General features: G+C 41.6%; 1 protein-coding gene across 1 annotated transcript in view; it reads left to right on the top strand.

Moving 5' to 3' along the window:
- Nucleotides 1-826: 826 nt before the first annotated feature.
- The window catches only part of csf1r (colony stimulating factor 1 receptor), a 43,985-nt gene continuing 29,721 nt past the window's right edge, over nt 827-15,090 (top strand). The window contains exon 1 of the mRNA XM_008104835.3: nt 827-1,655. Within this exon, the coding sequence (XP_008103042.1) occupies nt 1,610-1,655 (46 nt within the window). The 5' untranslated portion in view covers nt 827-1,609. The remainder of the gene's footprint in view (nt 1,656-15,090) is intronic.

Raw genomic sequence — 15,090 nt, forward strand, 5'->3', positions numbered from 1 at the left:
ATGTTGTTATATGTCTTTGGATCAACTCTGACATATGGTGACCCAATCACAGGATTTTCTTGACAAGATTTATTTAGAGAATTAATTTCATTAACTATCAGGGGGAAAATGTTTGACTTGCCCAACATCATGCATTTCAATGTCTGAATGAACATTTGAATCCCAATGTTCTGAAGTCCTAGTCCAACATTCAAACCATCAATACCACACACAACAGCTGTTTTCTCTCTGATAATGGGAGAGAGACATACCATGTCAGAATGCAGACTCTCCTTGCAAAGAGGGAGAAGACAATAAGAAAATTGTTCAACTCCATCGCAAGATACCCCTTTATTTGGTGCCAGGTTTCCTATGAAATGATAGAAAAGAAGAAGAAAATGGAGGCAGAGGATAATTATGAAGTGACTTGATCCTATGCAGAAAATGAACTAAAATGTAATATTCTCCCACAATGCCAATAAGTTTGAAATTGTGTATAGTACATGGAGTCTTTGTACATACTGTATTTCATAATAGTAGCCATCGCATACTAATTTCAACTCCCTTTTTGGGGTGCCAAAAGTGGTATTCCAAAAAGGGAGTTGAAACTAGTATGCAATGGACAAGACTCCCTAATTCTGAGGGGAGAGGCGGGCAAATGGGTGAACTTCTCTGGATGGCGCTTGCTATCCAAAGAGCAACAAGGCCCCTCTCGGCTGCTGCAGCAGACTGGGGCCTTGTCACTCTCTCTCTGGGGGTGGGTGATCTTTCACTTTCCTGCATGCCTGCCAGCAAGAGTACCGGGGTCTCCCTTAGCTGGCAGCAGCCTAAGAACACCTTGTATTTCTCCTGTGAGTGACTCTGCAGCTATGGGATTTCCTTCATCTGGCAGTCAAGAGAAGCCCTGCAGCTGCAAAATGATTTCCCTGCATAATAGTAGCAAAAAGGGAGGAAAGTGTGACTATTATGCATTGAAATACACTAAGTCTAGATTGTGTGTGCTCCTATTAAAGTGATTTGATCCAATGAAAAATTCCAGAGAGGTTTTGCAGAAACCATTGTCTTCCAGTGAATACATAGCTTATTAGTTTAATGTTTTCAGGATCCATGAATAGATGGAGGTTGGCAGGTAAGCTGTAGATGACTAGATATGATTCTACATATCTTCACCCTCACCTCATCTCTCCCTTATATAGGTCCTTTAGTAAAATCCTGATTGGCATTTAAAAAATTTTTAAATAAAAATCAAGCCCTTGTGGACATGGATAGATTTGAGAGGGGTCCTTTCAATGAGGGAACTACTTTCCCCTCCCCAGCTGTTGCAGGAGAAGCTTGGTTTTTTGTTTTGTTTTGTTTTTTCATTACACACACTCGCTTACACGCTCTTCTTTTTCTAGCTAAACTAGGAATTTCCTAACTTGTGGTCATCCTTAAAAAGGAGAAGTTTCTTCCCCAAAGCAGCAAACAGATCCAGCAAATGCATGGCTGAAGAAAGACTAGCAGTATTTTCTGCTTCATCCACCTCTTTCTTCTCAAAGCAGACCCTTTGGACCAAGGAGGCACTGGCATTTTTCTAACACCGCGGCAGCACACCTGGCTGGTGCGGACTGGACACCTTCACTCCAGGACAATGGGCCCAGCTGTCTGGATGCTTCTTTTGGGAACCATCTCCCAGGGTATGTCTGCATTTTTGCCAATCACACCCACACAATAGCAGCTCATGTGAGAGCTGGAGAATAGTTAGATAAACCAATTTTCTGATTTGAAATAAGTTTATTTAGCTAACTGTATGTTAGACTTTTGAAGAGTCAGGTATTACTTATTTCTGCAGTTCTTTGCAGTTCTCAAAACACCCAGTCAGCTGTGCTGGCTTAAGATTGTTATGAATTGTAGTACAAAAAGGTAACTTTACCCAACTCAGAAAACATAGGAGGTGGGAGATGCATTGTTTCTGAATTGTCTCTCCATGGGTTTTTACAGTATGTTGGATTCAGGTTCTGTCTACCATTAGTATAAATGTTTCCCACACAGAACTTGCCTCCACTCAGTTTTTGGGACTCACTCTCTCCACGGCATAGCAACTTACCCTTGACATTAGAGATCCCAGACCATTTCTGTGGGATGGAGGTTCTGCCATGGGAAAGATTAATTGAGCATGGAATGATTTCATGCCCAAACCAAGAATTATATTTGTTGAAAAAATCATATGATTCTTACTGAATCTCTTGCCTTTTTTCCAGTTATGAGGGAAACTATTACTTGCTCTCTTACCATTTGTCATAAGTGACTGCTAGTCTTCTGTGGCCATACCAGCCCCTTGTATGGACAAATGAACAATGTATTGAGCATTCAACTTTGGGGTTTTCTATAGAATGCTAGTTTAAAAAAGCAAATTCTGGAAATTTTCACATGTTTAACAGTACGCCAGACTAACTCAACCTAGATTGTCTTGTAAAGTGAAGTACTACTTCATTATTGGATGAGAGATGAAGTCTACATTCAAGTGAATTAACTGATGTGATACTAACCCAGTGTTGTCTACAGAAGTCAAAAGATTCTGGCTTCACCATGAAAGGAAGGCTGGCTACTTTCAAGATAAACAGCTATTTCCAGAGAAGGTTTTGCCCAGTTTGCCCCACTTTAGGCAAAGATTGGGGTATACCCCACAGTTTCAACATACTCCTAAGTATTCCACTGTTTCAGGGCAGTCTGGACAGTTGAATCAAGTCTGATTTGGCCAGATCCACTATCCAGATGGGACCCCAGTGCCATTACTATTTCCCTGCACTTATTAGCACAGGGAAAGGGGATTGACTGTCATCACTTGTACACAACAGCACCAGATTGGGCATGAATGTGCCGGATCATATTTATACCAACTTTAACTGCCCAGGACATAACCAGTTATTGCTTGTGATGTTATATTGTTTTAATTTTAAAATAGTAAATACTGGAGTGTAATATACTCAAAGACAGACTCAGAAAAACTATTTTGAATATATATATATATATATATATATATTCAAAATAGTTTTTCTGAGTCTATATATATATATATATAGAGAGAGAGAGAGAGAGTAGAGTCTCACTTATCCAACATAAACGGGCTGGAAGAACATTGGGTAAGCAAAAATGTTGGATAATAAGGAGGGATTAAGGAAAAGTCTATTAAAGGTCAAATTACATTATGATTTTACAAATTAAGCACCAAAACATCATGTTTTACAACAAGTCTGCCACTTGTTTGGGAGTGTGGCTGCACTTGTGTTGTTGTCGGGTGTGGACCATAAACAACTTTCTCTGATGCCTCTCATAAAATTGCCTGAAGTCCAACAAAAAAAAGCTATATGCGAAATAAAAATGTCAATATTTAAGATGCCACAAAACATTTTGTTGATTTTATATATATATAAATATTTTATATATATATATATTTTATATATATATATATATATATATATATATATATATATATATATATATATCTCAAAATAAAGAAAACCCTGGTGGATTTCCAGTAAACTGAATTATTTTGCTGTCTGCCTTTCCACTTCCCCAACTTAAGAAACCATTTATTGCATTTCTCCTTAATATCAATTGCCTTTCCTGGGCCTATTCCACTATTTTTAAAAAATATATAGTTTCTAAATTTCAACTTCTGCAAACAGAAGAAAACATCCTGTGATAGATTGCACAGTGCCATGTATTTATTTAGTATTCATCCACCCACAGTGCATAATATGGGTGGGGACGTCAAAGGAGGTTGCTTTAGTCTAGATCAACTAAGATGGAAACCCGCACCTTTGTATAGACACATACAGTAATTTTGACTTAACCTCTGGAAATAAGTGTAGGACAAAAAAGTTACAAGTCATGGCTCTGATGGGAGATAAAGGGCCTCATATTGTAATTGACGGCCACTATTAGACAATATGGTAATGATGAAAAGCCAGTAGCCAGTGTTTACTGGAAGAACTAAAGAAGTGGGAAAGGAACCGTTATTAGGGTTTTGTGGCATTTTGTGTGAAAATTGGTTCTGGTAATTGGAAATGATAGTCGAGATATCAGAGCAATTTTACCTATGTTTAAGGAACTTTAGAAAATTATTTGCTTATTCATTTTATATCATGCTTTTCTTCTAGGATGGGACCTAAAAGAGCTTTTAAAAAGTTACATTCTTAGTGGTGCCTTACATCTAAAAAAAATCTGTTTTTATAATCAAATAATGTTTGTACATCTTTACAGAATCACATGTGACAATTAAATATTTCAGAATACAATGGTCAGCCCACACCCGATTCTAGGTGGCAAATGGAACATCTTCCACTTTTGTTGATGTGTCCTGTGTTTAAACAGGCGAGATTAATATGATTTTAAATATGTGTCATTCTTTCCCTGCCTGACCCTGGCTGTCTCAACTCTTCCTAGAATGTATTTGGAACTATCTATGCATGGACCAAGGTCAAATTGGTAACATGGCTCCTTTCAGCTTCTTCAGCATTTGGTGCCTATCTTATGGCAACCAGAGGTCTCCTGTGAGCCTTCATGTTCCAAGAGAAACTGCAAAATCTTCCCATCCAAAAGGCCATTCCATGAAACAGCTGCAGAATCACAGTGGCAGAGATTTTGGAGTTACGTAAAGGATCTCATTGACCATCTAGTCTGGTCCTTCTGCTTGATGCATAATATCCCCTACAGAACGCTAGCTAGCCTCTAAGTCAGTGGTTCTCAACCTGTGGGTCCCCCAGATGTTTTGGCCTTCAACTCCCAGAAATCCTAACAGCTAGTAAACTGTCTGGGATTTCTGGGAGTTGTAGGCCAAAACACCTGGGGACCCACAGGTTGAGAACCACTGCTCTAAGTGAACTTTTCGCTGATCCCAGTGAGGGTATGATATTTGTGAACTCAATGTCCATCTCCCCATTTCTCTAGATTGTGAGAACATGTCTACAAATAAGTTCTAGTTGGTGCTGTGTTTGACTTTTATTACTATCATGTGACCATCCGTCTGGATAGAGGCTGTATATGCAGGAGCTGGATTAAGCAACAGTGGTGTGGTCCTGACCCAATTTAAACTTTAATACTCACTGCACTGTTGGGGTTTTTATTTCCATCTTGGCACTGAAGACATGTTCTGGAGAATTTCCCAGTGAAAGTTCTAAAGATTGTAAATGTAGGTGGAAAGTTGCAGGAGGAGGATGACAACGTCTCTCCCACTTGTGCCCATGGAAACAGCTTTCTGGGATGCAGTGACAGCATTCACCAGCTAAGCTATCACTGTCTCCTCCGATCCCTCCCCAACTCTTGATCATAACAATCCAACTAGAATTTTAAAAATCTGACACTTTAGAGTTAGGATGAGTGTCACAGAGAACAGGCAAAGCATTATCTAATAATCACATCTCACTAGAATGGTATTCACCAACTCACCAAAGTGGACAACAATAAATCTGCTACAATATGACATAGGCACCTGCAAACCACTCTCAATATTTTAAGTGTGGTGGGTCATGCTCATAATGGTCTTAACTAATTTCATCCCACAGCACTGTGGGAACATCAGATTGAAAGATGTCCATGTTCCTGCCTGCGCTTTTGGTGTTCAATAAGTGTTGTTCAAAGAAAACAAATGGTTGGAAGGCTCCAATGTTGCAGTGCTAGAAACTTGGGGACAAAAGGGACATTTCACTGGGGAAGGGAAACCTCATTGTGCAACCTCCTCATAGCTACATCCTGGGCCAAGCTTAAGTGTCAGTGAACCACTCTATGGTGTTGCATCAGACCCTGTTCTCCACTCCGTCTGACTGATCAACCCCACAATTTTTTTCCTGTGGAGCTCTGCAGTCCAGACTTACAACCTTATCACAAATGCCAATCAAAGCATCCTGCTTTGCCTAGCTTCACGGAGGAAAGAGAGGGGCAGCGGGGCAGATACATTATCACGAATGCAGCTCCCTCTCTGTGATAAACCTCCTGTGATGTGAAGGAAGCGTTCGAGGATGCTTCCACCCTGGTTGGGAGTGGGGCCTCCTCTGGAAGTCACATGATGTGTGATGGTTGATGTGGGACTCCGTCCCCAAAACAGGCTTCAAGCATCCTAGGTTGCTGGATTTGGTGAATGTGATGGGGTCATTAGTCCTAAATGGTGGTGATGAAATAAAGAGGTGGTGATGAAATAAAGAGTGGAAAAACATAATGATATTTGCTTCCAAATATATGGAATTTTGTGGCAGCAACACATGGAGAGAGATAAATGAGATGCCACAAACTGAGCAATGCTCCAGTCACTTATAGTAGTGAAAATACAAGCACCTAGTGAGTAGCTAGGATGGTTTCTGTTCTGGCTGTTTCAGATGAAACCACCTCTGAGTATTCCTTGCTTAAGAAAATCCTATGAAATTCATGGGGTCTCCAGAGGTTGACAGGCAACTTAAAGAGTTTTGCACAACTCTACAGGACTGGCCCAGCTTTGTGTGCATGTATGTGCCCAATCATATAAGCGTCTGTGTGCTTTTGTACGCGTGAAATACACAGTTGCCAGTAAATGGTTGTATGCAACTCAGGTGTGGTTTTTCCAGCAAGCATTTCCACTTCAAAGGAGTGTTGATTTCCCAACAGTCACACTTGTAAAATCAAATGGATAGGGAAGTATGTCTTCCTCATATATTCACTGTGTGGCATTTGGATTGTGATTGTGCAAGTGTGGTGGGTTGTGCTCGTGAACAGCAACCACAAATGTTCCTCTTTGAGTCTCATGAAATATTGTGGACTTTATGTATATATTTTTACAAAATCAATTTCTGTTTTATTACTTTTTGATCGTCACTTATCCCCTATTTTTCATGGATTCTGAAGTGAATATTGACCAGCAGTTCCTGTTCTTTATACAACAGTTAAGTCTCAATTTGATTTATTTTAGTCCAGTAGCTTTGGCATGGCTTTCTAGAACAACTCCAGGGCTCCACAGAAGATTTGTAAAATTTCTTCAATTAGTTAATCTCTAAAAGTGGACAAACCTTCCTAAAATAGTTAGTTCATTATTGCTGATTTTCATCTGATATGTGCAACCATTATGTACCGTTGTTGTGTTGTAGGGACCTTGTCACACACACCGCCAGAATCTCTTCAGATCGCTGCAGATTGCGGTAATCTTGGCAGTACCCACCCAGTGGGCATGGGGACCTGTTGCCCCATGCCCCGCACCATCCCGGCTTCCCCCCTACCTCATCACATGGGGGAGGTGTGAAGAAGCCAGCTCTTTTCCTTTATTTCAAGGGAAAGACGGGAAGCCTCCCATCTTTTGCTGCTGGCTTATTTTCAGTAGTGGCAGGGGTGTTTTTTTCAGTTTGGCCATGGAGCCACCCTGGAAGTACTTCTCCAGGTTGTGATGGAAGCTGTTGGGCACTGTGGCCACACTTGCAAAAACCTGTCATCACCGCTGAAAATTAGCCCATGTGAAGAGGTCCTAGGACAAATTGTTAACCCACATGGGACTACCAAGAAGCCCAATAGGTGCAATGTGACTGAATTATCTAAAATACATATGGATTTTGTGTCAAATCCATTGGTGTTCTAAGAAAAACAAATAATGTAGAGATGATCCCCTTCAGTAGAAAGACAGACACCCTTTGTTATCGACTGGGAGTCCTCTCAAATCCAAGCTGATTGCACCTTTGGATACTTTATCAAATGAATTGTTCTTTACATTTGTTTTCAGTTAGTTCATTATGATTCCCATATCAAGATGCTACTAAGTGGACATTAATAAGTATAATAATGTCCTCTGTTGTGATGTGCTTATGATTTAATTGAGATTAACTATTGAAAAAATAAAAAATCTATGGGGGAGAACATGATAAAGGGTGAGGAGGTAGAAGGAAATGTAGTTTTGTGAATGACAGCTCTAACTTCGCTTCACCTTGAATGATTTTACCATGATCTGCCACTACAAATTGTTAATGAAAGATTATTAAGATAATTTATTATTGGGTTTGTTCAATGCTTTTTTGCTAATTCCAGTTTCATTATCCAGTGCTCCTAAAAGGGAAAAATGATCACAACACCAAGCAGCCAAGATCAGACCAGGGAAATAATAGGAACAGTATTTTGCCCCAACCTTGTGTGACTTCAATTCATTTCTGACTTACAGCATTCCAGAGGCAAATCTTTCATTGGAGTGTGTGTGACTCCCTCAAGTTCACTTAGCTGTTTTCCATAATAATTGAACCCAGGTCTTCAGGGTCATAACCCAAAGCTCAAACCACTACACACATTGGCTCACACCATCTTTATGTCCATAAACAAAATTCTTAATCCCTTCTAACAGTAACATTCAAATGGCCATGAACTCAAAAGAGAGACAGAAAGCTACCTTGATCCAACCAACCACTTATCTCTCTATTCCTCCAATTTTTCTCTACACTGACTGGCGGTGGCTCTCTGGGCTTTTCTGAGCAGAATCTGGGGATGCTGGGAACTGAACCTGGGGCTATCTCCACACAAAGCCTGATCTACAATATCCCATTCCAAAATGGGATATTTTTGCTCAGAGAGTGATGTGTTAAAGCCCACTGAAACAGGTTCAGAGAGTGTTTTCCTCTGTATTATACAGATAGCACTATATAAAGTTATTGCCAAATTCTATTGGTCACTGGGGTCATCAGCATTGACTCATCTCTCCAGCAGTACATTTTTTACAATTTTTAATGGCTGAACAAACATTGGTAACAAACTCTCCTGCAGCTGTCTTATGGTATTTAAGAAAATATTTGCTATATTTAAGAAAATATAATAACAATCAATAGTATAGTGAATATTTCAATCAACATAGCCTCTGAGAAAGAAACTTCTTTTTGTAAAGTCTATTTATGCCTTCTCAGCCTCAATTTTATTCCTTGTCATCTGTCTAGATGAATGTTGTTTAGCAGCACCAGCACTGGGAGAATAGGGAAGGAGAGCTGGAGAGCCAGATTTCTTCGTGTCTGCAGCAGGTCTGCATTATGAGATGCAATAAAACCTAAGATAGGGGAAAATATATCTTTATGATGCCTGTCTGCAATAGGCAAGGTAAACAGAAGCTGACCCCCAGATTCACTTACTTAGCATGTAGCATGCATAAACAACAAACCAGATATTAAGGGAAGGGGGCAGGGGGAGATAAGCTTGTTTCAACAGTAATCACTTTCCTGTTAATTGATAGATCTGTAGACATTTGGCTAATGGAATTTAAAAGAAAGGTGGAAGATGGTAAAGAAAAGGTCATTCATGGATGCATTTCATAAGAAAACTTCAGTTGGTTTCTAGATGTTTCAAAATGTTTTTGACTACTTATGCAAGGCTTACCTGACTCGGTTCTTTCATATATACCAGGCATGGGCAAACTTTTTTACCCTGAGGCTGCCTAGTGGGCCCAGCTACAAGGGCTGGGCCAGGAGAGAGTGTAGGTGGGGCCAGGAAGGGCGAGGTCATGGGCCAGAAGGGGCTGAGCTGGGGACAGAAGGGGTGAAACCAGGGCTGGGAAAGGCAAGGGGTGGGTCTGTCTTCAGGGAGACAAACACACCGCTGCCGCTTGGCAACTGCGGCATTTCTCTCCCAGGCCCCAGAAAAGCAGTAGCCCACCTTCCTTGGGCTCAGAGGAGGGAGAGAAACATGCCACTGCTGAGTGCTCTCCAGAGCGCTTGATAGAGACATGTCTCTGCCCCGGGCCCTCCTCTCAATTTGAAATGCAATGGGCCACTGGCCACTGCATCCATATACTGAAGGGGAGGTCGAAGCAGACAAGGGCCAGGACGAAGAACCCAAAGGGGCATGTCTGGCCCGCGGCCTGTGTTTGCCCATGCCTGACATACGTATGGTTAAGTGTGAATGAAAAAATTTCTGTAAACTATTGAACTGTTCTACTGTTGAACTGGCATAGGAACCTACCCTTATTCTTCCCACAATATTCCTGCCTTTGATACTATTAAAGTAGTCATGCCCAGGAACACAACTATTGTGTTTACTGGGATATACAGTGAGATCTCAATGTGTAAGGAGTTTTTAAAATGTGAAAATAACTAATACTGGCAGTAGATTTTTTTCAAAATGTGTTACATGACAAATGGCAAAAAGTATAATTAACATAGCATGAGTCAAATGACACATAAATATATCATATGGATTAATGAGGATTCATTCCCTAACCTATATAATATGTATATGTGTGCTGATTTCCAGAGCCTTAAAAAGTCTTTAAGCAATCTATTATGTTACTTAATGCAAGCTTCCCTGAAAGAAAGTTGCTATCATTATAAAACCTCTCCCCTTAATTTACTCTTAATTTGGAGAGGGAAGGAAAGGAGGTTGTCTCCACTCAGAAATAAAACTGTACAGTACTATGTACAGAAGAATGGTTTGAAACATGAACAATTATGTACAAAACAATATCATAAAATTTTATTTCAAATTAAGTAGCTAAAAATAAAAAATGTTAAGCAATATACCAAAAAAATGCATTGTTCCCACTTCCCATTACTTTAGAAATGTAACTCTGTTGTGTTCACATTATATCAGTCTCAGTTAACTCATTCCAGATAATTGCATTATTTGTAATTCATTACTTCCCAACTATGGCTGATTTTTGTTCCTGCTAAGAACATTATGTTCCTATTCATGGTAGCTCAACAAGTGCGTGTACGATTGTAGCCCAAAATCATGATTAACCAGCCAAAATTTACATTTTCATAGGGTTGACAGCATGGGACTTCCAAATGAGATCATGTTTTGGGGAACCTAAATTATGACACCATTTGAATCAGAAGAAATTTGCTCAGGCTTCAAATGCTTTTCTCAACTTTGGGTGGAGTGATGGTGGGAGCTAATGCCAAAAAAAACCCATCAAATTTGCTTCAGTGGTTTGTAAGGAATGTATAGAAAAGATAACTACACATGCAATCCTTGTTAGGTCTGCCATAAAATGTAAAAAGCAGAAATGATCTTGAGGGGCCAAAGAGAGAAAGAAGAAGGGCACAGAACCGGGGAGCCACGCAGGCAGCTCAGAGACAACCATCCTCAATGTGTTTCCTCTGCTCTGCAAGGGCACGACAGAGGTTTTTCTTCTCACTGCTTTCCTCAGCATATCTCAGGCACTGATTCATTTCTCACTTCCCCATCTTCCCATTAAAAATATATTGTTCATGGTTGTGGATGCTGACTTAACAGAAAAGATTTGGCCTCATGTTTTTGGACACAGCCAAAGCCTAAAGATGAGCAAGATGTCTCCCTTCAATCCTTAGATTCAGGCTGGGAAGAGATGAGTTTAAATCCATAATAAAGACATGGACACACCCCAGTAGCTTGCTCTACTGTTAATTTAATTGCCAGTCTCCATTCCAAAACAAAGTTTGTAAAAGTTCTCTTTTTTTTGTGCTAAACCCCTCAGCATTTTGCACTGGCCATGATGTCTGGGGAAGTCAAGGTGCCAACATCAAAAAGAAAGAAAGAAAGAAAGAAAGAAAGAAAGAAAGAAAGAAAGAAAGAGAGAAAGAGAGAAAGAGAGAAAGAGAGAAAGAGAGAAAGAGAGAAGAGAAAAGAGAGAAGAGAAAAGAGAAAAGAGAAAAGAGAAAAGAGAGAAGAGAAAAGAGAAAAGAGAAAAGAGAGAGAAAAGAGAAAAGAGAAAAGAGAAAAGAGAAAAGAGAAAAGAGAAAAGAGAAAAGAGAAAAGAGAAAAGAGAAAAGAGAAAAGAAAAGAAAAGAAAAGAAAAGAAAAGAAAAGAAAAGAAAAGAAAAGAAAAGAAAAGAAAAGAAATAGGGACTTTTAGAAGTTTTGTCACAGGGTGCATCTACACTGTAGAACAGGCATGGGCAAATATCGGCCTCTTGAAGTTTGAACTTCAACTCCTACAATTCCTAACAGCCTACCACCTGTTAGGAATTGTGGGAGTTGAAGTTCAAAACACCTGGAGGGCCGAAGTTTGCCCATGCTTGTTGTAGTATCAATTCAGTTTGACATCACTTTAACAGCCATGACTCAATGCTATGGAATCCTGTGAGTTGTGATTTTATAGGGTCTTTGGCCTTCTCTGGCAGGGTGTTGATGCCTCGCCAAACTACAGCTCCCTGGACGTAGCCTGACAGTTTTATAGACCATGTGCTGAAGTCTCAATTAACATAAGGTCCATTTAACTTTTCTTATGACTTTACTACAGAGATGAGTAATAAAAATCAAAATTATATTGAGTTCTTTCTTTCCAGTCCACAGCAAGGTACCTGAAGAATAGGGATGTCCCAAGTGATATCTGATCCCACCCATCAAGCTGGTCACACGCTCGACCTGGTTTTTGTTGTGACAGATGGTGAGGTCGGAGTGGAAGAGCAAAATATTCTTCCATTGTCATGGTCTGACCACCACCTGATCAGTTTAAGACTTACCGTGTCCCCAAAACCTCCGCAGGGGTGGGGGACCCATTAAGATGGTCAGCCCCAAGAGACTGATGGATCCAGATGGATTCCTGAGATCTCTTGGGGATTCTCCTGTCTTGGGTGCTGATGATCCTGTCGATGCCTTGGTAGATTGCTATAATAGCGAGATGTCTAGGGCAATTGACACGATCGCTCCCGAACGTCCCCTCTCATTGCGAAGAGTCACTCCAGCTCCCTGGTTTTCGGAGGAGTTGGCAGTGATGAAACGCTCGAGAAGGAGACTAGAGTGCATCTGGTGGAATACTCGTGATGTATCTGACCGAGCACAGGCTAGAGCCGCCATTAAGGCCTATTCCATGCAGGCAGCCAGGAAGGCTTTCTCGACTGCCCGCATAGCATTTGCAACAAATAGACCATCGGAGTTGTTCCGGGTCACTGGGGAGCCCCTCCACCCTCAGGGTACCCGAAGGCACGTTAACTCAGTGCAGCGAGTTCACGCACCATTTTGCAGATAAAGTCGCTCAGATTCGTCTTGAGTTGGACACTAGCTTAGATGCAATGCCAAATGAGGTAACCGAGGCACCTGTCTGTCTGAATTTGTGGGATTCGTTTCAGCTTGTTCACCTGGATGACAAGATCCTTGGAGCTGTGAGGGTGACCATTTGTGCCATGGACCCTTGCCCCTCTTGGCTTATAAAATTGGCCAGAGGAGGATTAGGAGATTGGTTTGTGAGTATAATCAATGCTTCATTGGTTCAAGGCAAATTTCCATCTGCCCTAAAACAGGCTATAGTGAGGCCAATTTTGAAGAAGGCCTCCCTTGATTCGACCATCCTAAATGCTCAGGTGTTGACGCTGACCGGGAGGGCCTTTGCACAACTAAAACTTGTGCGCCAGCTGCGACCTCAAGCAGCTGAGGAGTTTTTCCCAGCCCAGCAAGTCTCGCTCCCTTTCCAGATGCCGTCGGTTGATGTTGTGCCAAATCCAATTAAGACCGGCCTTGAGCCAGAGGCAACTCTCCCAGATTCTCCGGAGAACTCAGTGTTTGATAGGAGACTTTCTTTTCAAACAGATAGGTCTCGGAGGCAGAATCTCCGCAGGAGTGCTAGATTAGCAGAATGGAGTGATTGTGTTTGAGCCTATTCTGAGCCTATTCCCTTGGGAAGATTAAGGGAGGCTGACATCTGGCAGGTTGTTGTTACCATTTCGTTCTCTTGGAAAACTGGGGAGTCAAGCACCTGTTTCGGGGAGCTCGTGAACTTCCATAAAAGTTCTGTGCACAGGTTACCTGTCGCGGAGTCAACGTGACTGTTGGATAGCATACTTCGACTCTTGTTCCTGAGCTTCCCAGCGGCCTGCCGGCGCACTTATTCTTGAGAAGACCAGAAGTTGCGTCCCTTTCCTTGCCAAATGTGGACTGTGTTTAGATCCAGCACGAACAACCTTGCCTTGCCTTGAAACCTTGCTCTGGACATTTATTCCAAGAACTTCCCTGGAAGACTTTGCTCATTCTCCACTCAAACTGCCTGAGAGTTTGAGTGTGTTTCGGTTATTGGATTTAAAACTTTGAACTCTAATACTGGACATTGAATTTCATCTTATCGGATTATATTTCACCTTACCTCAAAGGACAATAGCTGGACTATATACTCTGCTTAATTTTGTTTGTTTCTTTTATTTCTTTAATAAAGATATTAGATGGTTTATTGGCCTACGAGTTGATTTCCAGTGTTCGCCCAGCCAAAGGTGTTACAGGTGTGTGGCTAGGGTCATGAGCTTTCTCGAACCCATGCAGCCCTGCTTGTTTATGTAGAACATCGCCACCATTTAGTCGGTGAGGATTTGGATTGCCTTCTCCGAGATTGGGCTGGTGAAGGTCTTCAGTGCCTTGAAGATGGCAAAAAGTTCCAGGAAGTTTATGTGATAACTTCTTTCCGGGGGGACCAAAGGTCCTGGATGGTAAGATTTGCCATGTGAGCTCCCCAGGCAAATGTGGAGGAGTCCATTGTTATCAAGAGGGAAGGCTGAGGCAGGTGGAAAGGTATTCCTTTGCACACATTCGATCGGAGTGTCCACTACAACAGGGATCTTCTGGCCATTGCCAGTATTGACATATCGAATTTGGGTGGCGCGATGGCTTGAACTTGTCAATAAACCATCTCTGAAGCGGCCTCAGGCAGAGGTGGGCAAAGGGAGTAACTAGGATTGTGGAGGCCATGTGGCCGAGGAGGACCTGAACACAGCATGCTTGAACCCATCAATGGGACCTGCAGACGCAATTTCATGCTGGAGGGCTAGAAATCTGTCCGTTGGGAGGAACGCCCTCTGCGACATGGAATCCAAGAGAGCGCCTATGAACCTTATCCTTATGGTCGAATTCAAGGATGATTTTTCGGTGTTGAGCTTGAGGCCAAGAGACTATAGGAGCTTGAGTGAAATCGAGACATGTGACTGTAGGGTGGTCGGGTCGGGGGAGACCAGTAACCAGTCATCCAGATATGGGAAGATAATTATTCCCTGCTTTCTGAGGTGGGCTGCTACCACTGAAATAACCTTCATAAACATCCTTGGTGCTCTGACAAGGCTGAACGGGAGGACAGAGAATTGGTAGGTTTGGTCAAGGACCTTGAAGGCTAGGAAGCGCCTGTTGAGCTTTATGATGGAAATGTGGAAGTAAGTGTCCCATAAATCCATGGAAGTGAAGTAGTCTCCC

This window comes from Anolis carolinensis, chromosome 2, assembly GCF_035594765.1.
Source record: "Anolis carolinensis isolate JA03-04 chromosome 2, rAnoCar3.1.pri, whole genome shotgun sequence".
NCBI classification, from domain to species: domain Eukaryota; kingdom Metazoa; phylum Chordata; class Lepidosauria; order Squamata; family Dactyloidae; genus Anolis; species Anolis carolinensis.